Genomic DNA, 27,091 nt, shown 5'->3' with positions numbered 1-27,091 from the left:
GGACATATTTTCCCAGGCATTCCCTTTTCCTGAAGTTTTCAGTTCTAATGGCACCTGTAGCCTTTTAACCATTTTACCCAATTACAAAATAAATGTTTACTCCTTTACACTGCAAACCATACTCACTACTGCTGTGAAGCTAACCAGGTAACCACTGGTAGCCACAGGTCACCAGTTGTGCTATGCACCCTGGATCCGAACACCTGCCCACCCCGCAATCCCTCAGATCATCGCCGTGCGGTCAGTGCATGATGTAAGTGGGATGATGGAGAGGAAGGTGCTTGGAAAAGTATGAAGAAAGGGCTAACTAGAAGTGATGAGTGATGCTGCTCTAAATGAATGTTTCTGAAGCTCTATTAATCATCCTCTACTTACATCTATTCATACAGAATTTATTTTGTACTTTTCCATAATGCACATGTTACTGGTAATTTTGTGTCATATTTTCCTGTATAAGTTCTTGGAGGGTAGAGACTGTATCTGCTATATCACCTTCAAGCATTTAAAATATTCCATACATAACAGTTTTAAGAATGTGAAATGACTAACTGTTAGACTAACAATGAAAACTCTGAAGGAAAAATAAGCAACAAACTGTTGCTAAGGGGAATAATATTTCTGCTCTGAATTTGGAAATTAACTTTTGTTAAGTTTGAAAACAAATGACACATGAGGGCACATGAATGTGAGAGGACACTGAAGCAGAAAAGAAAGCAAGACTCCAAAGGATCAAAGGAGGTAAATGGAAATTTTCCCTTGAGGAAATTGAGAGAAGCAGAAATGAATGAGGACAAGTTCCTAGGAAGTGTTTTGTTGTTGTTTTTGTTGTTATTGTTTAATGCAACTTTTTTTCTCTAAAATTTGGTGTAATTCTTACTTCTCTGAAAAGGAAACCTAAAATTACAGCTGAAATTGGGAATCAGAGTCTGGAGAATTACTTCCGCTCTTGTAAATGATGCAGCTCCTTCTCCCACTGCCTTTGTGGGGAGTAATCCCATTCCACCTCCACTGCTGCGATATAGTATGTCCTCTCTCCCAGGTAGAAGGTGGAATCCTCAGACTGCCGCCTGCATTGGTTCACAGTATATTTTTGCTTCATGCCGCCTGTGTAATGATCAGTTGTAAGGCATTCAACATTAAAGGTCCCTGGAGTGGTAAATAAGAAAACATGTCACTTCTTTGCTAGTGCCCTCTGGGGCTCTCCACCTTCCTCAGAATTAATGCTGAAGTCCTTATTGTGGCCTCAGTTAGGTGATCTAGCTTTCCACACCTCTGATTACATCCCCTCCTGCTCACCCTGCTCCATGCACCAAGGCCTTTTGCTGTTCTTAGAACAGGTCAAGTGTGTGCCTGCCTTGGGACCTTTGCACTTGCTGTTTCTTGTGCTGTCTCCCCAAAATATCCTCATGGTTCATGTCCTCATTTTATTCTGGTCTCTCCTTAAGTAGCACCTCCTGAGAGAATCTTGACCCTTTCCCCTCTCAGTCACCACCCCCTTCCCCTGCCTTATTTTTCTTTATGTACTTATAATGACTTAACATACATGTATTAATATACTGGCTTGTCTGTCTCCCTGCATTAGAATTGCAGCAGCTTAAGACATCTTATCTCTTTTGTTCATTGTTGTATTTACATTTGTTGAAGGAAGGAAAGGGTGACACTGGATTGGTCTTAAGTTTCAGTGGCATATCGTAAACCAAATAAAGCCTGAAACAAGCTAGCATATTTTCACATTTTGATTAAAATTCTTTCTCTTCTGTTTTAGTTTGTTTTACTCATTCAGAGCCAGGTCTATAGATGTCTCTGAATCTGCATGGCTACAATGCTAGAATAGAATATTCACTTGCAACGAACAAGCCTCTACTTACAGGCTACATCTAGGCTACAGAGACATGAAAAGTTTAGGTGCAGAATATTTAGGGGAGTCATTCCCCTTCTAGTCTGATTTTCCAGCTGTCTTTAAAAGGACCATAATCTAAAAAGGGATCATCTTGAGGAGCCTATGGAAACGGAGAAAACCACACCCTGTTCTTTTCTTACTCCGCATTCTCCTCAGTAACCACAAAACAGACCCATCTGGTACATACTTCAGCTGCTAGTAGCCTGGACTTGCTCTTTCAGAGATAGGAAGGGCACTTGGAAGGCTTGGGGAAGGAATACGTTTATCATCCAACACATTCTGCTACAGATTTTTAAACCAAAACTACACAAATTCATCTACTAGAGACTTGGCTTTAAATAAATATACCTTCCGTGTCAGGCCACATGAGGAGTGTAAGACTTGTTTGAGGGAAGAGGTTTACTGTGTCTCTCCATTCTCCTCTCCACAGATATGTGTTTCCTGAAAAGTATATTCCATGTACATCGGCCTCATTTCCAACGCTGAATAAGTACCACACGACCGAATCTCCTTTGCACATATTGAGACCAGGCTGATTCCCATACATGAATCCATTCATGGCTGTGAAAGTTGGGAAGTAACATTTTGGAAGTGGTTTAGATTCTACTACGTGACAACCTCACAGACTTTCCAGGACCAACTTTGTTTTTTTAATTTTTAATTTTTAAAAGGCCTATTCAGGCCTGCCCACGCTTTATGTGTCAGGAGTGTCCTTGCAACTCCTTGCCGTTCCTGGCACTTCCAGAGCAGACGCTGGCTGAAAGGACCAGAGCTGAATGCATAGTTCTTGAAGTTCTATGCTAGTGTCCCTAGCAACCTGGGAATCCCACTGCTCTTCCTGGCTAAAACAATGATTCTGTCATTTCCAGTTGTTTAAGTGATTATATTTGTGAGCACCCAAATCTGCGAATTATAACAGCTTTTTCTGTGTACCATATACTGGGAGTGTGTTGCTGTTCTAGGTGAAAAAGTCTAATTCATCTTGAATAACAGGGAAGGTCATATGTAGGAGGTTTTTTTCTTTATCTTGCATATTTAATTATTTTTGATGAATAATATTCTCAGGGCTTCCAAATATACAAAAATGCAGAATCAAAAGAGATATTTTAAAGGTTGTGGGTAGCGTGACTAGTACCTAGCTTGAAAATACCAGTTTGTAACACAACTTTACATGTTTTTCTTCTATTAGCTACAATAATTTTTACTGATGTCCATTAATGGTGTGGGCCTTTTGAATAATGAACTCACTGTCTCTGAGCTCTAACCACTTTTTAGAATTACACTAGGTATTAAAAAAAATCTAATATTAGACTTAAATAAAAATCTCTGGGGGTATTCCAGGGCACTGGTCATTTTTTGAAAGCTCCCAGGTGATTCTAATGTGCAGTCAAGGGTTAGAATCATTGAGGGCTGAGATCATCTCTTTCTGCATATTGAATAATCAAATGAGCCTGTCATTATTGAGCCACACATGAGAAAAGCATCTGCTCCAGTAGCTTTCAAACTGTAGCGTTCATCAGAATCACCTGCAGAGTTTGTTGAAAATAGATTGCCGGGATCCATCTCCAAAGTTTCGGACTTTGTAGTTCAGGGTAGGGGTCCAAGAATTTGCATTTCTAATAAGTCCCTCAGTGATGCTGAGGCTGCTGATATAGGGACCACACTTTAAGGACCATTCATGTAATTGACATATCTTGAATTAAGTGAAATAATGACTAATTGACTGACACATCAAATAACCAATGATATTACCTTCAGGACACTATTGTAATCATTTATTGAAAAATAATCAATGAGCAAAGCTCTTCACATTTTGGTTTAGTTAAAAGCATTACATATGCAGTACTAAAATAACTTGGTAGATTGGTGGATGATGCAGTACTTACAGTGCATTTTATTAGATTCCTGAAAGTCTTCATCTTCCTTATCCACCTGATCAGGTGCAGTTGTAAACATTCTAATATTATCTTCCAGGAGTAAACTCTCATTCTCATCAAATACTGTAGGAAACAAATAGAACTCCTTGTCTACATCTTTCTGTAAATCAAAACAAAATGAGATGAAGACGGAATGAGTAAAACAGAAGACTTCCATGTGCACAATACTATTTGTGCACAAACACACCTAAGGGAAGGAATGAGAACAGAAGTTTCTGTTACTCTTTGTAAACTAGGGTTCATGAAATATTTCAGTTCACCACCAGAGCTTTCTTTGGTATCTGTTTAGTGGATTCGTGGTTCAATATAGTAATCTGAGCCTCTCTCTGCATCTAAAGGTTCTAACTCTGCCTTCCTGCTCACATTGCACATACCAATTGAAGCCACCAGAGGAAAAAAAAATTGTTAAAATAGGAGAGAATATGGGTCTGTGCTGGAAATCAGGGAAGATGCCATCCACATTCATGAAAACCAGAAGAATTTCTGTAAGGCAGAGCAGGATGGAAGCAGATTTGAGGAAGAAATCATCCTGGATGAAGAAATAACCTCCCAATGAATTCCAACAGAGATTCAAACAATCTCCAGCCAGCTCTTCAAACATCACCTCCTCCCACTTCTCCCAGTGGAAAAAAAAAAAAAAAAGGAAGCAGAAATGCTATGTGTTCTTTGAAATTATTCAGTAGTTCAGAAGAAGGCAGTCAAAGGAATCAAAGCAAATGAGCCCCTGACAATAAGTGACTCTCAAAGGAGAGAATAAAGATTATTGCCTGTCTTTCCCTTGAGATCAGTCCTTCAGATACATGATAAGATGATTATCAAATTGAAAAAATCGAACTAAAGCAAAGACCTGAAGGTTAGATCCTGCATAGAACTGAATCAATGATGAAGGTGATCTAAAGAAAGCTCCCGTTAGCTGGGCGCGGTGGCTCACGCCTGTAATCCCAGCACTCTGGGAGGCCGAGGCAGGCGGATCACGCAGTGAGGAGATCAAGACCATCCTGGCTAACACGGTGAAGCCCCATCTCTACTAAAAATACAAAAAAAAAAAAAAAAACCCAGGCGTGGTGGCGGGCCCCTGTAGTTCTGGCTGCTCGGGAGGCTGAGGCAGGAGAATGGCGTGAACCCGGGAGGCGGAGCTTGCAGTGAGCCGAGATCGGGCCACTGCACTCCAGCCTGGGCAACAGAGCGAGACTCCCATCTCAAAAAAAAAGAGAAAGCTCCCATAAAACGGAGGAGAGCATTTGAAGATGGAAAATATACACATTGTAATAATTTTAGAAAGAAGTTATAAAAGGAGGAGGCACAATCGTAAGAAATACTAGTAGAAGTGTTTGCCACCACAAAGGGAAAAGACTAGAGGATTCAGATTCAAAAGCCTCCTGAAAACAAGACAAAATTAGTAATAGAGATCTATACCTAAAAATGTCCTGGTCAATTTTCCATTTTTAAAAATGTTATCATGAAAGGAAAAAATCAGGTTGACATTGAAATTACCAAGTACAATAAATGCCAGAAGAAGGTGAAGTAGCATTTATCTTTTTGAGAAGAATACATTATGATACAAAAATGTAACACCAGGTAAAGAACAACAAAAGTCATTTTCAGATGTATAAGGATTCCAGCAGGGACTGGTACAATCACCTATATACTGATCGACAGAGAAAACTTTAGTGAAATGTTTTCAGGCATGTTTTCTGATCATAATGCAATAAAATTAAAAATTACTAGTCAAGGACAAAAAGTAAAAAAATGTCATTTTTGATCCAAATAACTTAGATCAAAGAGAAAATAAAAATGAAGTAATGAGATAACAAATCTCAAGTAATTGAGATAAAGTAATGTCTGTGAGAACACTGTAAAGAAAAATGTATGGCATGTAAACATATAAACTAAGAATCTGAAAAGCTTTTTATCTTAAAACCAAATAAAAATAAATGTAAATATCTGAAAAATTTTTTAAATTAGTTACAGAGAAAAATTAATAAAGACAAAAGCGTAAATTAACAAATTTAACACAGGTAAAATGATTAAACCCAAAAATATATTTTGTGAAAAGACCAGAGAAATATATAAATCTCTGGCAAGTCTAATAAAAAAGGTGGAGAGAACCAAAAAATACCACATTAGAAATTAGAAAGGAATATAATCACATATATAGGGAAGAAAAATGTAAACCATTATATGCAATAAGTGTGATCAACTGACTTAGAAAGAGGTGCCTGACTAGACCAGTACTCATGGCTGAAATGAAATAGTGATTAAAAACATAAACAGGCTGTGTGCAGTGGCTCACACTTGTAATCCCAGCACTTTGGGAAGCCGAGGCAGGCAGATCACTTGAGGTCAGGAGTTTGCGACCAGTCTGACCAACATGGTGAAACCCCATCTCTACTAATAATACAAAAATTAACTGAGCGTGGTGGCAGGTGCCTGTAGTCCCAGCTACTCAGGAGGCTGAAGCACAAGAATAGCTTGAACCTAGCAGGTGGAAGTTGCAGTGAGCTGAGATCACACCACTGCACTCTAGCCTGGGCAACAGAGCAAGACTCTGTCTAAAAAGGATGGGGGGAGTCCCATACATAAACAACAAAACTACTCCTTTTTAAAAGTCAAAATAATTTTACAGGCAGTTTCTTTCAACTCTCGAAGGAGCAGATGGTTCCCAACTATTTAAACTATTCCTAGTTTATTTAATAAAGATAGTATAACCATGGATATTAATTTCATTTATAAGCTTAAATGAGAAATTCTAAATCAAACATGATCAAACTCAGCCCACCAATATATTAAAGAAAAATTCACCATACTCAAGTATTGTTCTCCCCCAGAGTGCAAGGATAGTTTAACAAAGATAGTTTAACATTAGAAAGTCCTTAATGTAGCTGGTCATATTTATTTGTAGTTGATCACATTAAAGGAGAAAAATTATAATTTCAAGAAAATCTAAAAAGAAATTTTTATAAAATATGACATTCTGGCATTAGCTCTTCCCTTTGCTTTTCTCTCAGATCTTTGCAAGGCTGCCTCTTTGAAATTTAGGTATCACATTAAATATTATCTCCACATTATCTGAACTAGAATTTCTGTTCACTATCTCATTACCCTATTTTTCTTTTTTTTACAGAACTTGTCACTTTCTCAGGTTATCTATTTCATTTTCTTTTGTTTGCTTATCTTCATCTCCTTTCCTCCCATCCCCCTCCTTCCTCCCATATACACTAGAATAAAAACCTGTCAGAGCAGGAACTTACTTGTCTTATTTACCAGTGAATTCTGTGCCTAGCACAGGATGTTTTTTGAGCAGCTCAAGTGATTTGTTTTTTAAACAAGTGATTTGTTTTAAAAACACTGTGTGTAAACTAGAAGTAGAATAAAGCACAACCACTAGCCAATTCATACTTAGTGGTAAAGTAAATAGAGATGTTCTCATTAAGATCAGACACAAAACAAGGCTACTGGCTATTACCACTATTGTTTAATATTATTTGTAATATTCTACCCATCATAATAAGGCAAGAACATAGAACAAATTTGAAATACTGGCAAAGAGAATTAGCATTATTTGTAGATAATATAGAACCTATATGAATCAGTTGGAAATTACTTGAGCTAAGAAATGAATATTTAGATGTCCAGCTCCAAAATAAATGTTAAGCAACTAACAGCTATTTCTATAATGACAATATGCAATTAGAAAATACCATGTAATGCATAATATTTAAAAAAAAAGGAATTCAATAAGAAACATGCAGGAGAAATATGAAAAAGACTGTAAGAATTTACTGAATAATTAAAAAGACAACTTGAATTAAAGGGCTCCTGAGTGAAAGACTAACTATAGCTAAGAGATGAATTATAGCCAAGAGATGAATTCTCTCCAACTAAAGCTATTCATTTAATGTAATAAAAATAAACTCTACCAATGGCAGTTTTTTAGTTTAACAAAATTTTATTAAAATTGATCTAGAAGAATGTGTACGTGAGGGCATCTAAGAATAAAAGGGAAAATAATTCTTTTCAGTAATGGATGAACATGTTCTATCATGTATTTAAAACTTTACAAGCTATAATAATAAAAACAATGTGGTACAGGTAGGGTACAGATAGGTCACACGGTAAACTAGGAAACCTAGAAAAATCATCCAGATATATTCAAGATTTACAATGTGATAAAGGTGACACTTCAAATCAGTGAGTAAAGAATAGATTGGTTAATATATAATGCTCAGATAATCTAATAGTTGTTTAGAAAAGGTAAACTTAGAGCCTTAGAGCTCTACTCGCCAAACTCAAAATGTGTTACAAGTAGAATTTTAAGATACTGACTAAAATGTAGATGAATATTTGCTTACCTATAGAATAGAAAATAATTTTCTAAGTATGATACAAAAGGCAAAAAAAATAAAAGAATTGATAATTTGGCTGTGCAACACTGAAAACAGCTATATCGTCATAGGCAAACAAAAAATAAAAACACTCAACTGTAAGCAATAATGGAATATGAAAAAACACAAAAAAGACCTGCATTATACGTAACAAAGGTAATATGTATGTAGTATATACACACATATATATATAATATGACTTAATATGTAGATATTTTATGGATTAATAATTGAAAATGAATATCTGCCATCACCAAGAAATTGACAAAAGCAGTACAAATGGTCAAAAAACATTATTAAACTATAAATTTAAATGAGAATGAGGTGCAGTAATTCACCTATGCTGTTTGTAAAAATGTAAAACTAAGTATTAGTAAAACAGCAGAGAGCCTCTCTCCTACACTTTATGCAGTGATCTCAAACTTTTCTATTGCAACCACATAAGAAGTACATTTCATGTTGTGATCCTATATACACACACACACACACATACCCCAGAAAAGAAATTTCCTTAACACTTACTTGTACTTACTGTATGTGGTATACTTTGACAACACTTACTTGGTACTTACTGTATGTGGTATACTTTGACATTGTCTCTTCTTTCCCACTTGATACTTCAAAAAATTCTACTTGCTAGTTACAACCGACTAAATGGGTCATGATCTGCAGTTTGAAAAATACTACTTTATGAAGAGCAGTTTGACAAGCACATAAGTTGTGCCTAGCCTGTGACCTAGAAATTTAAGTCCCAAGATTTGTTCCCATGAAGTAAAAATGGACATATCCTACTCTTTAGTTAAAACAAAAAATAGTATGCCAAATACACAGGGTTCATAACTGTAAAAAATTGCAAACCATTTAAATGTCTGACAATAGGGAACTGACTGAATAAATTATGGTACATTCATATCATGAAATACTTTGCAGTCATTCAGAATAATGATGAAGTTTTTTTAATGATATAGAAAGATAGTCATAATATTTTAAGTGTATAAAGCAAATTGCAAACAATATATGCAATTGTGATCCCTTTTTTGTGTTGAGACTATTTTACTTCCATATATTTTCATAATTTTAACAGTGTTTATGAAATACTTTCATATTAAACTGATTTTTTAAAAAAAAAAATAGTTATAAAGGTCAGGAACTTGCTTTAGAAATTGATTGACTTCACATTGTGTTGTATGCATTTAGACAAGATAACCGTTCCTTGTCAGCTTAATATATTTTAGCTTGCCCAGGGCTTTAACCTATATTCATTCCATTTGTTTCTTTCAAAAAGAAAGAATGCAACCCATCAAGATGCGTCAGCAGGGCAGGTTTCATCTCCATTTTACTGATGATTCAGATGGACATGAGAAATACTAAATAACTAATCTGTAGCCACATGACTAGTAACTGAGAAAACCAGGATGAGGACTTCTGATGCCTCTGTAGGCCTTCCTGTGTTGTGATTTCTTCATTTGCAAAATGAAGATAATGAAATATGCAGAAGGTAAATCTCATTTTAAATCTCAACTCATTGAGCATCAGTTCTTTGTCTACAAAATGAGCATAAAAATACATAGCCTCTTGTGCTGTTGCAAAGGTTAAATAAGGTAATATATGGGACGGTACCTGGAGAGAGTTTAATAAATATTAGTCTTGTTTTATTCCTTCCAAAGTAAGCACAAGATCAAGAATAGGAATCTAAAAGTAGAAAACCTTTTTTTCTTTTTCAGTTACATATTTAAAAAAAATTTTTTTTTTTTCAAAACAGAGTCTGGCTTTGTCCCCCAGGCTAGAGTGCAGTGATGCGATCTCTGCTCACAGCAACCTCCGCCTCCCGGGTTCAAGCAGTTCTCGTGCCTCAGCCTCCTGAGTAGCTGGGATTACAGACATGTGCCAGCATGCCTGGCTAATTTTTGTAATTGTAGTAGAGACAGGGTTTCACCATGTTGACCAGTCTGGTCTCAAACTCTTGACCTCAAGTGATCCACTGGCCTCAGCCTCCTAAAGTGCTGGGGTTACAGGTGTGAACAACTGCACCCAGCCACATATTTAAAATTTTAAGTGATCGTATTACCATTTACAAAGGCCAAATAAAAATAAAACATCTCGGTGTAATCTTAAAAAAAATCCAAGATCCATATAAGAGGAACTATAAAATACTCTTGAAAAACACAAATGTAGACTTGAACAAATGGAAAGACATACATTCTTATATAGGATGACTCAACTTCATAATTATGTCTGTTCTCCCTACTTATATCGTTTGAAACAATCCCAATAAAACACTATCAAGCCTTTTTCTGGATCTAGGTAAGTTTTTCTAAGGTTCAGTAGAAAGAATAAGCAAAATTAGTCATTAAAATGAAGGAAAAGAAGAGAAATGAGCCATAGCTATAGCCATTAAACATACTAAAGGGTCCTCCAATTAAAGCAGTATAGTATTGGTGCATGAATAGATAAATACCAGCAGAACAGCATAGAAAATCTAGAAATAGACTCACTTATGTATAAATATTTTAGTAGATGATAAAGGCAGCATTTCAATCAATGCAGGAAAGTTTAGCTTTTTTGTGGATAACTGGATAGCCATATAGAAAAAGATAAATAGGATCCACTCCTTGACTGTACCATTTATTTCCTATCAGATTTGTGCAAATCCCCAAATTTGACAATATAGTTTGTAATAATGCTGTGGAAACACAGATAATCTCACTTGTAACTTCTGGAAATACAAACTGGCACAACTACAGAGGGGGATTTGGCAATATTTCACAAAACTGTATAAGCATTTACCTTTTGTTCCAACAATACAATTTTTAGGAATTTATCACAAAGGTATGCTGGCAAAAATACAAAGAGACGGGAACAAGGCTAACAAAGCTGTACATTATTTTGTATTTGTGAAGGCAAAGACTAGAAGCAACCCAAACACTTGTCAAATAAGGGACTGATTGTATAAACTGTAGCATGTCCACACATCAGAGTAATATATACTATGCAAAGAAATGAGGAATGAGCAATATTTCCATACAATACTATGAAGAGATGTTCAGATTCTATTGTGAAGTGAAAAAAGCAAAGATATGAATACACATACATTTGTTTATTTAAAAATGGAAGGATAGGCTGAGGCGGGCGGAAAATACAAAAAAAAAATTAGCCGGGTGTGGTGGCGGGCACCTGTAGTCCCAGCTAGTCTGGAGGCTGAGGCAGGAGAATAGTGTGAACCCGGGAGGCGGAGCTTGCAGTGAGCTGAGATCCTGCCAATGCACTCCAGCCTGGGTGACAGAGCGAGACTCCGTCTCAAAAAAATAAATAAACTATAAAGCAAAAAAAAAAAAAATAAGTTTACTATAGTGAGTTATGAATATTTTACATAAAATAATATTACAGTTTTAAAAGCAATTGCTGAAACAGAGGAGTATAATGAATTAACCCGTATATCCAGTGATGGCAAAACTATGTAGAGAAGAACTATTCCAGGTGACTTTAAATATGTAATTTGGCTAAAAATCTCTAGTAGGATCTACCCTAAGGACAAAAAGATTGGCAAACAAATCTTAAACTGTTTTTAGTAATCATATTGTTGATTGTAGTGTTGTAATTGTGATTCTGAGACTGTTGTATGTGTATTATAAGATGAATCAAGTGAATATGTTGGTGTCATTAAAAAAATAAGATTTTTCAGTGCAGTTTAAGGCAGATACAAATATAAGATTGATGCAGTCAATAACAAACCAAAAAATCTGTAGACTCAAATTTGAATAGAAAGTATTAGTATGAAATCATGATGAATTCATCTGAAAAGTCTTTTCCCATGTTCTTCCACTGAAAAGGCCCCGAAACAATTGTTTGCCCAATAGCAACAAGCAACTCTAGTGCCCACATTGTGGTTCCAAAAATGATTCCTCACCAAACAAACAAACAAACAAACAAAAAACAGGGCTTTTGGGAACAAATGGTTCCAGTTCTGGCTCAGAAAATGTGCAAAATTAACCTGGTGTCTCATTATACTAGAAAGCAAAGAATCTTCAGACTACTATGATGTAAAAATAAAGGAATCAACCTGAACAAGTCCTTCGGTGTCAATAAGGATACTTTGAACGTCAGTAGGAATAATGGCAGTGAATCGTAACACACCAAATATGCTTAAATCCATGAGTGCACAATGCTACTTAAAAGTAAAAAAATTATTTAGAGGCTTTTGAAGAATGCTAGAGGAGAGTGATTAATTTGAAAACTTGTAAATACAAGGAATGAATCAAGTATTTGTCATACCCTTTCTGTATACTGTGTACCTCAGGGTAACCAAATAATTCATTAAGAAGTTTCTGTTTATAGAGAAGTATGCTAGCTAATAAAGAAAGGAAGATGGAATTAGAATATTACCATTATGCAACCCTGATTAGTTTATGAATCTAGGAAACCATCATCAGTGCTGATAACATCTCCAGTTAAGGGCCAACTACAAATTATGTACTCCCTGATGGAAGTGCCCAGTACCACATTTGATGCAGTCTTGAAAGAAAAAAAAAAAAAAAATCTGAATTAGATCAAACTTTTAGATCTAACTACTAGTTATAGGAAATAGAAGCAGAGAGAAAGAAACATGATTTAGCGACCGCCAACATTTTTGGCACCAGGGACCGGTTTCACGGAAGACAATTTTTCTACAAAACATTGGGAAAGGGGAGTGGTTTCTGGGTGAAAGTATTCTACCTCAGATCATCAGGCATAGATTCTGATAAGGAACGTGCAACCTAGATCCCTCACATGCATAGTTCACAATAGGGTTTGTGCTCATATGAGAATCTAGTGCCGCCACTGATGTGACAGGAGGCAGAGCTCAGGCAATAATGCTTGCTTACCTGCTGCTTACTTCCTGCTGTGCTCCTAACAGACACCTAACAGGCTCACCTCCTGCTGTGTGGCCCATGGGTGTGTGTGCGGGGCGTGTTGGGGACCCCTGTGTTAAATGATACCATACGATAAAATAAATAAAATCAAGACATGGGAAACTTCTACCAGACCGATGACTCTTGCAACAGAAAAACTGCAAGTAAACAATCTTAGGAAACATATAAATTGATTGCAATATGTGTAATTGTTTGGATACTGATCCAAACAACAGACCTAATAAATCAATTGGAGAAATGTGAACATTGATTGGCTATTTGATAACTTTAAAGAGTTATGATGTGTGTGGTTATTATTTTAAGGTGTGATCATTGTGGGCATTTTTAAAGAAGTCCTTATCTTTTAAAGGTATATACTAAAGTATTTTTGGAGATAATGATGAAGTTAGATATTTCTATTTCTGTCAAAGGATCATTTTCAAAGAGATTGAACAATTTTTTTCCCCCGATTGCACTTACCTGTCTCCCATTTGCATGTAAACTTCCTTTCCTGCATATTTTCATTGGCCCAATAAGCCCAGTGAATATATCTTTAGTGGGATCCACAGCAGAATAATACATCTTAGCTAGACACACAGGATCTGCATAAGTGGGTCCTACTTCTTCGGGGACAGTCCATTCATAGGTGAATGTTTCTGTGGGTGCCACATGGGAGGCTGAAGGAGGCACACCTGTGAGAAAGGTCACAGTTGAGAGGTGAAGTGTGCTTTCTAATATGGTCATTTGAGCCACAAAGTAGACTAAGTTTAATCTAGAATAACCCACTTTTGAGTTCTTTGTTATAAATTGGAATGGAATCCCACTTATGCTCTGGTGTCAGATCTGATGTGATTGCATCCAGACAGACTCTTCTAAACCTTCTCCTGGGATTGGTGTCCCTCTTTGTGCTCACACATCTTCCGGGAATGTCCCTAGCACCTTTCATGTTATTTTGTGTGTATTTCTCTCGAACAGAGCTTAACTTTCTTGAAGGCAAGTGCTGACTGTATATTTCTATCAGCTAGAACAATGCCTGGCAATACAGTGTAATCAATGCATTGTCTATTGAATAAAATGGAACTGAAAATAATTGTAGAACTGAAAGGAACTTTGCAGGTGATCCTATTTAAATCTCTCAGATTTACACTCGAGAGAACTGAAGCCAGAAAGATTGAATAACCTGCTCACAGTCATACTGCAAGTGGTAGCAGAGTCTCCAGTCTTCACTGTTCCTTCTTGATATGTAAAAATTGTGAAAAAGTCCACATGATGAAATATTTTATATCGTTCAAATTATGTTTCTAAAACCCTTGTAATGCTAAAAGAACAAACTCTGATTATGAAATTAAAATAACATTTATTTGCTATGATCTCAACCATATTTAAAATATATATTATATGTATACAGATGAAAGTGGAAGAATTATATAAAAATATGAGTGATTGTTTATAGAACTATAGATAATTAATATTTTGGGCTACACCTTTCTAAATTCTTCAAATATTCTAAAGTTAACATGGTACAGTCTTATAAGAACTTTTTTAAAAATTAAAAATCACCCAGAGTACTCCAGAAATGTATAATTGATACAACCCAACTAAATTACTCTCAGGATTGTCAATAATCATCCAATTAAGGCAGGACAAAATTCCATGAACCAATTGGAGGTAGGAGAAGGGGTTTATTTGTTTCCTGGCATGATGCCTAGAAATGATATATGAGCAGTTTCCCTGGGAGTTCCTGCCTTCAGTTTTTGCAGGACACTGTAAGTGACCAGTACAGTGGGTTATTAAACATTGTTGATTTGTTACAGTGCTGTACTCACTTCCGCTCTGGGAGTTGTAATGTGAGGAATAGTATGTGCCCTCGTTGTTCTTATTGAATCTCACCCCAGTCGGCTCAATACTGAGAGGGTATGCTCCTTTGTTATGGAATGTTACTCTGATGGTGTCTCCCACCTCTGCCCAAATGACAGGACCTGGGAACAAAGAGAGAATTATTATCCTTCCTTGGTATATAACATGCAGAATGTATAAGACAGTTACCTTCTTTGACTGTGTTCTCTGGCAAGAACTACTAGGAGCATCATGCTTATTTGTGGTGAATGGAAAGCTTGGTTTTTGAAAAATCCATAATCAATCTGATATGTCAAGGTTGGAAGGAGAGAAGGGCTTTTTAATTCAACTTCAGATTAATGAAATTGATTATCATTTTTGTACAAGTCAGTTAATAAGTTTACACATCTACAAAAACTATTCAGAATGTTGACACTCCTCAGCCTAATCTTCTGTTGGCTGGAGGTGTGTCATTTGTACCAAGAATTAGGTGCTATAAACTTTGACCACCCAAAGCAGGTAAGTTGAATTGTTTTGGATGTGAAGGATAACACTGTTTTGGATTTTCCATGACCAAAATTAATGATTACCAATTATAGAATAAAAATATATATTTTACATAAATATTTTATGTAATATACAAAATGACATTTATTGAGAGCTTCCTATCTGTTTTTCTGAGTGTTTATGTCTATTAACTCATTTTATCCCTATACCAACTTGAGTAACTATTGTTCCCATTTTATAGAAGGGAGCAGGGACAGACAGTGAGTAATTTTCTTTTTTTCTTTTTTCTTTATTTTGAGAGGGAGTATCATTCTGTTGCCTAGGCTGGAGTGCAGTGCCATGATCTCCGCTAACTGCAACCTCTGCCTCCCAAGTTCAAGCGATTCTTCTGTCTCAGCCTCCCGAGTAGCTGGGATTACAGGCGCTCGCCACCATGCCCTTATAATTTTTGTACTTTTTTTTTTTTTTTTTTTTAGTAGAGATGGGGTTTTGCCGTGTTGGCCAGGCTGGTCTCGAACTCGTGACCTAACTGATCTGCCCTCCTCGGCCTCCCAAAATGCTGGAAATATAGGCGTGAGCCACCGCGCCCGGCCAAGTTCAGTAACTTTCAAAGGTCACGCAGCTAATGTATGCATTGGGTACTCACAAAAAAACAGCTTTTTATAAGAGCCTCCAATTCTTGTAATACCTTGTTCAAAAAGTATTATACCTCTGAGTCACTGCTAGAAAAATAAAAGTGAAGAGCCAGGACAATCTGAATCCATACTCTGTTTGCTCACTCACTAGGCTTTTCTGCCTGAGTGCCTTGGCGAGAACAGGTGTCTGGACTCTGCCTAGGGGCAGCCTGCAGAGGGCTCTAGGACAGATCCTGCTTGTCTCATTATAGCCTGGGTTTTATTTATTTATTTATTTATTTATTTATTTATTTATTTATTTATTGAAACGGGGTCTCGCTCTGTCACCTAGGCTGGAGTGCGGTGGCAGGATCTTGGCTCACTGCAAGCTCCACCTTCCGGGTTCACGCCATTCTCCTGCCTCACTCAGCCTCCCCAGTAGCTGGGACTACAGGCGCCTGCCACCACACCCGGCTCATTTTTTGCATTTTTAGTAGAGATGGGGTTTCACCGTGTTAGCCAGGGTGGTCTTGATCTCCTGACCTTGTGATCTGCCCACCTCGGCCTCCCAAAGTGCTGAGATTACAGGCGTGAGCCACCGCATCCGGCCCTAGCCTGGATTTTATTTCTAAGGGAACACATCTTTAAGTGCGGAGGCTCACAACTTAGTTATCTATTTAAACCAAGTCACATAAACACATAACACACAATTCCCCTTCCTCTTTGAAGAAAAAAAATAACCATTTGAAGTCAGGTCAGCATGGGTGTTTGTGTTTGTGTGTGTGTGTGTGTGTGTGTGTGTGTGTGCGCGCGCGCGCGCGCGTGTGTGTTTGTTTGTTTCTTTTTTTTTTTTTTTTAGATGTAGTCTTGTTCTGTCTCCCAGGCTGGAGTGCAGTGGCAGGATCTTGACTCACTGCAACCTCTGCCTCCCGGATTCAAGCAATTCTCATGCCTCAGCATGGAAGCACGAGATACTGGGATTACAGGTACCTGCCACCAGGCCCTGCTAATTTTTGTATTTTTAGTAAAGATGGGGTTTCGCCATGTTGTCCAAGCTGGTCTCAAACTCCTGACCCAAGTGATCTGCCCCCCTTGGCCTCCCAAAATGCTGAGATTACAGGCGTGAGCTACCACTCCCAGCCGTCAGTAGGGCTTTTAATGATGAGAATTTACTATTGGTAATTTACATTTGGAAAAGTAATTAGCTGCTGCATTTTATTGTTTTATCTTCCACATACCTACTTTACACATAGAAATCATGCAGTAGGTCCTGAAGTTACTATTCTTTCTGAGGTTGATTTAGCCCATGGGAAGCATATACCAGCCATAAATATTCTGCACGGACTCACCCAGGATGCCAAGATGCTCTTCTTCAGGGCCTCTCTCCTTTCGATTTGTGAAGGAGGCATCTGTGTACTCACGATAAACCAGCTTTTTATAAGAGCCTCCAATTCTTGTGGTACCTTGTTCAAAAAACACTGCTGAGTCACTGCCGGGGGAAAAAAATGTTTAATGCTGGGGTTGAAGTAGAACAGAAAGCAGGTATTCACTTAAGGTGCTAATTTAAGAGAAAAATTCTGACCAGTGCTTAGAGATGAATATTATCCATGATTTACAGCAATCCGTACCAGTTACTCAAACAAAGCAGACAGTTCCAGGCCACTCATAGAAGGATGGTCAGTTAAGAAGTAGAGAATCATGGAGGATGTTTATTTTTTCAAGTGAAGAGAAAATTTTCAAAAGGGCCCCTGTCAATCCCTTGACAAAGGATTCTACCATAGAATCTTTTTATCAAATTGTGAAATGTTTAAAAACACAGTGGCTACTCTTTTTTTTTTTTTTTTTTTTTTGAGAGGGAGTCTCGCTGTGTCGCCCAGCCTGGAGTTCAGTGGCACTATCTCAGCTCACTGCAACCTCTGCCTCCCAGGTTCAAGCGATTCTCCTGCCTCAGCCTCCTGAGTAGCTGGGACTACAGGCATGTGACACCGTGCCCAGCTACTTTTTTGTATTTTTAGTAGAGACGGGGTTTCACCATGTTAGCCAGGATGGTGTCGATCACCTGACCTCGTGATCTGCCTGCCTCGGCGTTGCAAAGTGCTGGGATTATAGGCATGAGCCACTGCGCCTGGCCCACAGTGGCTACTCTTTGTTGTGTATTAGCACTGGCCAGCTGCTCAGGAACATTTATTTATTTATTTATTTATTTATTTATTTATTTATTTATTGTTTTTTAAGCAGAGTCTCCCTTTCTTGCCCAAGCTGGAGTGCAGCGGTGCGATCTTGGCTCACTGCAACCTCTGCCTCTCTCGTTCAAGTGATTCTCATACCTCAACCTCCTAAATAACTGAGATTACAGGCGTATGCCACCATGCCCAGCTAATTTTTTGGTTTTTAATAGAGATGGGGCTTTGGGATGTTGGCCAGGCTGGTCTTGCACTCCTGGCCTCAAGTGATCCACCTGCTTTGGCCTTCCAAAGTGCTAGAATGACAGGTGTGAGCCACCGCACCCGGCCAGGAGCTTTTGTTTATTAGCTGAAACTCACGTGACATCACCACAAAGTCGGTATTATTCTCCCTATTTTGCAAATAAAGAAATTAAATTTCAGAAAGGTAATTATTTGACTTGCACAAAGCCACCTCATTCATCATTTCTTTCATTTGACAACTGCATCAAACACCTGCTCTTTGCTGGGAATCTTGCTACGTGTTGATGACTTAACCATAAGCAAGGTGGACTCATCTCTATCCACATGAACCTTACATCTAGCAGAGAAGACAGGCCAGAACCCATCAATATAATACAGTGTAATAAACACAGGGTGTTATGGAGCATTTCTTTGAGGTTGGGGAAAAGTGCAGCGAAGAGGCCACAAAGATGTTCCAGAGGAAGTGATTACTTAAAACTATCTAAAGGGGGAGTAGAGTTAGCAAGATGAAGTGTATGTGTAGTGTGGAGACTAGGGCTGGTGTATACAAAGAAGAAACTGCCTATGAGAAGGCTTAGAGAAAACAGCAAGTGTGCCATGTTCTAGAAAATATGGCAGAAGCATAGCATGCAGGGCAGGGCAGAGGAGTGAAGAATGAGGCTTAGATAGATGGGAGATAGGCAGGAGGACCTAGTTAAGGTTTCAGCCCATCCCAGGGCAGTGAGAAGCATTTGAAAGATTTAAGCATCCAGGATTAGCATTTTAGGAGGATCCCTCTGGTAGCTGTTTGGAGAATGCATTGGAAAATAGAAGATTGCAGTAGGGAGACCAGTCAGGAGCCTGCTTTTCTAATCTCAGTAAGAGGCAGAGATGAGTTCATAGGTATTGGCAAAGAAAGTAGATAGCTTTCAGAGATAGTTTCTATAAAATGAGGCAGTACTTGATGAGGAGAGAAGTTTGAACAGCCTCATCCAAGTGGGGATGTCACTAAGCTAAAGTTTGAAATGCAAATCTGAAATTCACAAAAGCCTTCTGAGTTGGAGATGCAGCTTTAGGAGTAATCCCATGTAGGTGTCAGTGTAGCCTGGGACTGACATCTCTGCTTCAGGAGTCACAGGTCTGGGCTGAGCGAGGCCTAGCTATCCATTTATTGTGTGATGTTGGATGAATTACTTAACCTTTCCAAGGAGGGTATTTTTAATATGGATGGCAAACAGGGATTCTCTGAGGAAGTGATATATGAGTAAAGACTTGGAGCAGGGGAGTGGCATCATCTCATTGACGTTTTTGAAAGATCACAGTACTGCTTTGTAAAAAATCGATAGTAGGAAAGGAAGACAAACAGAAAGAATGGCTGGGAGGCCGTGGAAGTCATTCAGACATGTACAAAGAGTAGCTTGTGTACATTAAAGGACACTATCAAGAAAGTGAAAGACAACCTATAAAATGCCAGAAAACATGTGCAAATAACTGATAAGGAGTAAATATCCTGAATATATAAAGAACTCCTACAGGTCAACAACCACAAAAAACCCCACTTCAAAAATGGCTGAAGGACTTAAATAGATATTTCTCTGAAGAAGAGACACAAATGACTAAAAAGTACATGAAAAGATACTCAACATTACTAGTCATTAAGGAAATGCAAATCAAAACCACTATGAAATATCACTCATGCTCATTAGGATGGCTATTAAAAAAAAAAAAAAAACAGAGAATAAAAAGTGTTGATAAGAATGTGAAGAAATTGGAACCCCTGTACATTGCTGATGAGCCTGTAAAATGGTGCAGTTGCTATGGAAAACAGTAATGTGGTTCCTCAAAAAATTAAAAATAGAATTACCATATGATCCAGCGATTCCACTTCTAGCTGGATATGCAAAAGAATTAAAAGCAGAGGCTTGAACGTGATATTTGTATAACAATTGTTCATAGCAACATTAGTCACAATAGCCAAAATGTGGAAACAACCCAAATGTTTATCAACAGATGAATGAATAAACAGAATGTGGTATATACATACAATGAAGCATTATTCAGCCTTAAAGAGGAATGAAATTCTAATGCATGCTACAACATGAATAAATCTTAAAACATTATGCTAAGTGATATAAAAGACACAAAGGAACCAATATTGTATGATTCCACTTGTATGAGTTGCCGAGAATAGGAAAACTCATAGAGACAGAAAGTAGAATCGAGCTTGTCAGGGAGTGGAGAAAGAGAGGAAGAAGGTTGTTACTGTTAAAGGGTTCAGAGTTTCTATTTGGGATGATAAAAAAAAGTTCTAGAAATGGATAGTTGTGATGGCTATATAGCACTGTAAATGTACTTCATGCTGCTGAATTGTACAGTGTCATGTTTTCTGAAATGGAAAGCAAATTAATTGATTTATCTAATTGTATTCAGTGATTTCTTAGGACTTTGTCAAGCATTTGATATCTTTTGAACGCCATTTTTTTCACGGACTCAAAACTCATAGTTCTCAAACTCAGACTCTTACACCCAATACCTTAATAAATATTTAGCAGTCTAGTTACTCAATATCAGATACCAATTAAAATTGTTATTGCTGAATTAGCCTTTTGTAGTTCCTTTGTGTAGGGGAGAGCATATTTTGAAATAGTACTCTTTTTGTGAATTACCTTCCAGGTGCTGTTAAGTTTTCTTTGGTGAAGATGTCTATACCAGAGGGAGCATAGTTCCAGATGATTTCCTCAGCGGCAATGTAGTAGTGTCTAACATGCTTCCCATGGGTATTACCCTTTGATGAAGACTTGTTACACTCCTGGACCTGGAAAAAGGCTTGCAAACCAGCTGAAATGAAACAGAAAGAGGCATTGATTAATGGAGCCAATGTTTCTCCTATTGCCCTGTAAACACTGCTCGGGTGATGACAAGTAGAAATTGAAGGAATAAACAGATAGAAACAGTACTATAAAGGAGGGCAAACAGCTGTAAATAAATTCGTGATGGAAAACTCAAGTTTAAAACAGACATACTTTGTTTTTTATGTACATACAGCATAGAGATATTAAGCATATGTGTTTTTAAAATATGGTACCAGTTTCTGTGGGGTTTCACTTGGTAGTTCTTTTGATGAGAGAAAAAGAACAAATCTGTAGATAAGCAGAGAAGAGAGGCTTTGACGTATTTTAAGGGGTTGCATTGGGTGGAGGAGGAGGTACCAAATGAGCATGTATTATTGCTCTCTTGTACAAGATGGTTGTGCATCTGCTGTGCTGGGCCTTCTGTGGCCCAGAGCATATTTGATAAAAGCAATTATATTTGCAGGTCAAAGTAAAGTATCCGAACTCCTATGTTCAACTTAATTTATTCAGTAGACCAATATTAAAAACTAATATTTTTCAAGAACAAGGAATGTTTTTATTGCCTAAGTTAAAGAGATAAAGGAAGGATTTATCGAGTTAAACTAGGGGATGGCCAGGCTCAAATAAAGAACAAAGTTAATTATACTTGATGGAAATAAGTCAAAAAACAGGGTACTTTCCACTGCCACATACAATTTTTCTGGATTTTACAACACTGTATATTTTACAAAGTTGAGTAAGTATATATAGTACTATACTTTCAGGGCCAGTTGTTCTTTCCAAAAACTAATATATTTTCAGATTTCATTACTTTATAATATTCTTGTCTTACAGTCTTTTTTATTACATTATTTTATATATACCATCATAGGAATAACACTAAGATGCCAGTTCAACGCTCAGATTATTTCAAAGATATTTAGCTTTTATATTCTGATTCCCAGTAACCACCTTTTTCAGCTGACTGCTAATTTCAGATAAAGATATCCTACCTTTCAGATGGTTTAGATTCTGACAGCTGAGCATCCATTCTCCAGGGTTCTGGGCCACCATATAAGCATCAAACAGGGTAGCAGGAAAGAGGTTGATTGTATCAATACGGTAGTTCTTGTTGGTCAATACTTGCCCGTGAAAGAAAGCTGCGTGCACATCAACTTCATTACCCATACCAAAAAGGTACCATTTTACTCTGTCTTCAGCACACATGGAGAGTCCTGGGAGACTTCCAAAAGTGTATCCATTCACAGCTGTAAGTCAAGAGCAGAGTTTGTGACTAATAATCATTAATGCTTGAAATAGTGAGAGTTACCTCTATATAAATAGAATCAATTTGGAATGGAAAATATCTGGCACACATGCTGGTATTCCTCCCTCCTATACTCATGTCAGACATTGCTAATCAATCACAGCACTCTTTCATTTTGGAACTGAATTCAGCCTGAGGATTCTTATCAATACCATAGTAACAGATGAACACAATACTGAAGATAAAACCTACTTGCTGTCTTTGTTATAAACTATACACATTGTGTGTGTGTGTGTGTGTGTAAATACAGATGTGTGCATATATACATACATATAAACAAAACACACACATAGAATTGATAGAAAAAAGATTGAAGATTAGTATTCAATGAGTTATTAATCATGTTGGTAGTAGTAGTATGGATGTTTTTGCTTATCAGAAATTTTCCAATTTTCTACCATAAATTTCTTTTGTAAAAAGAACATAAGAATAGCTTTTTTAAAAGATTGCCAGACAAAATTTTTAAGATTGGAAGAGATATGAAGGAGGGAAAAAATAAAGAAGGACAGCAGGGACAGAGCCACAAAGACCTAAAAGTTCATATGCAAGGTGGCCTGAAACACTCAGAAGAAACTTATGGTCATTGTTCAAACTGGGTGGCCCGAAACATTTCCAAAGTGGAAATTAGTTCTGTGAAGAATCCTGAGTTTACCACATGTGACACTGGTACCAAATCAAACCTGCTCAGGCTAGAATTTTTAGTATCTTTTTATAGCAACTATTTTTGTTGGTACACAACAGAGAGAGGATTAAAGTATGGAAAGAGGACCTTCCACCCTGATAAAAGTAAAAGTTAGAAACAAAATCTGTACTTTGTTAATTAGTTTCTTTTTCTACTTTGGTAGTATAGTTATTTTTGTGCTCTCGGTTTCTGAGTACAGGTTATTTTGAAGAAGTTAAACACAAACAAACAAAAATCTCTACTTATTGGTCTAGTTGTTGTTAAGGGATTCTGTTGCTCATGCAAATTATGAGAAATAGATAATCTTACTAAGCTCATTATTTTGTGTCTGAGAATTAAGAAAAAGTCTAAACTGTAAAAAAAAGCATTTCTAGAAAAGTAAAGTGAACTGAAATGTAGAAAAGAATGATGCAGACTAGGGGGCCCAGTGAGGGCAACATAGTATGTAGAATGAATACCTTTCAGAACTCGTGGTTTGAACTATTTTCTTAAATATAGTTAAATGCTTTAAAATATAATATAGTTTTAAGTATTTAGTTCAATAATTTGGAACTGCCTCAAATAGTTTTTAGAATGAGTCTAGTGGATAAATAAATATATTAATGTCACATACATATGCATTAAACCATAATTGATGTTTTATCCTTACCAGTTTGGGAAACAAGTTTGGTGCATCTGGCTTTACCTGGCTTAGAATTTTTATTTTGATTTACTTGGCTGAATATCAAATTGCACATCCAATATGCTTTGTTATAAGGACCACAGACTAGACACGCAGTACTTACTTATATGAGGGAATAAGCTTAGCAGAATTAATGGATTAAGGGGGAAAAAAGTAAAGTTAACATGTCTTCTATAATCTTACAATACATTCTGTTACTCTCCTGGAAGTCTTCGTTGTCTTTGTCAACTTTCTCTGGTTCTAAGCAGTAGGCTTGAATGTTGTCTTCTAGGTACCAGCTGAAATTTTCATCCACCACAGAAAACATCACCACAAATTCTCGGTCAATATTTTTTTCTTTTTCTTTATCTAGAGAATCTGGAGTTAAAATTACTATTTTAGTAAGATTAAACTTTTAGCATGTATTTTGACTTATGTTTTCAGGTGATTTATAGTTTTAAAAAATTTTAATATTTATTTTTTTCTAATAAATCACAAGTCCGGACCAGTCACTTCTGTTTTACAGACATAGAAACACTCAGGGAATTTTTATGATCAGTATCTGGTGCTTGGAAGACATTCCTATATCTGGATATCCGCTGACCACATAACTATTAAATGCTTTTTGGCAAATGGGAAGATTGGAATTCAAACTTGTGTGTCTGTTTTGTGGTGCATATAGCCACAAACTGAGACAAGTCTTTATAGGTAACTATTGTTCAAGTTAGGATTGTATTTCAGGCTCTCGAGCTACGTTGTCTTTTTCATGATGTTAGAAATAAATACTATGATATTATGTTTACCAATATAGTATGAGTAACTACAGATCTATCACCGTTAAGTGCCTTTTTGGTAGTCACATTTGGTAAAGTCATATGTCTCTTCAGCACCACTGTTGGAAGTTAGATACAGCAAACTGATCCCTGGGAGAATATATTTCTTTCAGCTCAGCTTCATTGGCATTTTCCCCATATGAATGCTTGTTCCATTTATCCCTTCTCCTGTTAGTCCTGCCTGGCTCTTCCCTGCCTTTTTTTCAAGTCACCACCTCTCTACCTTACCTACTCAATCTCAACACAGAAGACTTGACTTATTTTTAAAAGACAAACTGCCCTGCCCCTGTCTTTAATAATGTAAAAAATAATGTAAAAAAGATGTACCTTTTTTACAGATTATTAAAGGTCCGATGAGTCCTGAGGCAATATCTTTTGGAGCATCAATGTGGGAATGGTAAATCCTAGTCACACAATTGCTATCTCCTTCACCAGGACTTTGTTCTTCGGTGGCAAGCAACAAGTATGTATACTGCTGTCCTGGATATACTTTGTCATCTGCTTTTTGAAAATCTGTGGTGTTATCAGGGTAGATGGCCCCTAGGAAGCAACATGCAATGAAGGTACAAAGTGAATGTGTTTGAACTTAAATGAGAGAACAGATAGTCCATTAATTCATTCAGCAAACATTTATTAAGCATCTACTGTGTGATCCTTGGGGATGTGATATCCTATTTGGACACAGGAAAATGAAAGGCTAATGGCTAGGGTGTTTAGAAGCTTTACAGACATTTTTAATTTTTTTTAGTATCTGACTGGGTTTTCAGAAAGCAAAATGACTTTTTGTTTGCATGTAAAGAACTCGGGTCATGGTATGGAAGTCTGAGAAAAATGGCTACCCTCTTCTAAATTCAAAACTTCTTATGTGATCTCAGAATTTTGCCCATGAATTAACCATAAAATTAAAAAAATTTCTACTCTTAATTTTGGAAATTTCCAAACTTACACAAAGGTTGAGAGAGGAAAATGCTGAACCTCCGTGTACCCATCAAACCAGCTTTAACAGTGATCGACTCAAGGCCAACCTTGTTTCATCTGTACCCCCACATATTCTTATCCCCAGTATCATCAAATTATTTTAAAGCAAATCTCAGACATCGTATTCCATTCATAAATACTGGAATACGTATCTCTAAAACATAGGAACTCTTTTTTTCTTTTAATAAAACCACAGTACCATTACCATAACTTTAAAATGAATGGTAATTCCCTAATAAACCATGAAAGTATTAAAAAGAAATAGGATGACAGTCAGCCTTTTATGCTATGAATGTAATTATCCCTAAACAACAACAAAAACAAGAAAAGTCAACACATTCACCTTCTAAAACAATCTCTTTAAAAAAGACAACAAATAATGAATCAAATCTAATTTTAAATTAATTTCCCTACTTGATCATTATAATTTCAATGAACTGTAGCATGACTTCAGCATTTTTGCTTATGACAACAGCTGATATTTATTGAGTATTACTATGTATTCTCATTGTCTTTATTTTATAGGTGAGGAAACTGAAGCTGAAAGAATTTTAGCAATTTGTCCAAGGTCACTCAACCAGTAAAAGGTAAGGCTGGGGCTCAGACCTTGGTCTATTAATTTCACCTTGCTTTTCATCACTACAAAATACCACCTTTTTTACCATCATTGTTAAGGACTAAGAATAAGATCACTGGCACCAAACCTTATCTTTGTTTTTCAGGTAATATTTTCAAGTTTTCCAAGTCCTACATTCAGATGACTTTTTCAGTTAATTGTGTCTCATATGTGACTAGAGTCATCCAGGCACATGTACAATTTGACTGACATATGGGACTACTTATGTCACCTTAGCTGGGGCAGAGTTTATCTAAAGTTAGGATAGGAGGTAACAACAGCCACAGTATGTTTACATGTAGGAACTTCAGAGATAAGGCAATTCACATCTTGAGTCCTTCTTTCTCTTCCCTCTGGATTTTTGCCTCTTCTAGGCTCTAAAGCACATTGTCCATTTCTCTTATACTGACTCTTTGGCCAGAAAGGATTGGGCACAGGGGAAGAAGCTCCAGCTCTCTCTGACTCTCACTGAGTCCACCTAGAAATTCTCTCACATTCACACTTTCCACGAATGAGTGCAACCAAGAGAAATATGCCATTATTATTTTATGGAAACAAAGTACCTATTAATAAAATAGTTGACTGGGTGCAGTGGCTCATGCCTGTAATCCCAGCACTTTGGGAGGCTGAGGCAGGCAGATCACGAGGTCAGGAGATCAAGACCATCCTGGCTAACATGGTGAAACCCCA

The 27,091-nt window shown here is 37.0% G+C and overlaps 1 protein-coding gene across 5 annotated transcripts in view; it reads right to left on the bottom strand.

Annotated features, from left to right (window-relative positions):
• CP (ceruloplasmin) overlaps window positions 1–27,091 on the bottom strand; it is a 59,056-nt gene that overhangs the window by 21,706 nt on the left and 10,259 nt on the right. For all 5 annotated transcript variants that reach the window (XR_004182255.1, XM_017955795.2, XM_009201534.1 and 2 more), the window contains exons 3-12: window positions 25,135–25,347; window positions 24,179–24,352; window positions 22,318–22,572; window positions 21,140–21,311; window positions 17,418–17,557; window positions 14,938–15,090; window positions 13,592–13,803; window positions 3,787–3,937; window positions 2,249–2,461; window positions 939–1,146 (exon numbers count right to left, since the gene is read on the bottom strand). Coding sequence is in view for 4 of the 5 variants with exons in the window: in XM_017955795.2 (XP_017811284.2) it covers window positions 939–1,146; window positions 2,249–2,461; window positions 3,787–3,937; window positions 13,592–13,803; window positions 14,938–15,090; window positions 17,418–17,557; window positions 21,140–21,311; window positions 22,318–22,572; window positions 24,179–24,352; window positions 25,135–25,347 (1,891 nt within the window). In the remaining variant the exon portion in view is untranslated. The remainder of the gene's footprint in view (window positions 1–938; window positions 1,147–2,248; window positions 2,462–3,786; window positions 3,938–13,591; window positions 13,804–14,937; window positions 15,091–17,417; window positions 17,558–21,139; window positions 21,312–22,317; window positions 22,573–24,178; window positions 24,353–25,134; window positions 25,348–27,091) is intronic.

This window comes from Papio anubis, chromosome 2 (assembly GCF_008728515.1).
Source record: "Papio anubis isolate 15944 chromosome 2, Panubis1.0, whole genome shotgun sequence".
Taxonomy (NCBI): domain Eukaryota; kingdom Metazoa; phylum Chordata; class Mammalia; order Primates; family Cercopithecidae; genus Papio; species Papio anubis.
Note: the sequence above shows the minus strand (reverse complement) of the source record. Positions and strands in the feature narration are given on the sequence as shown.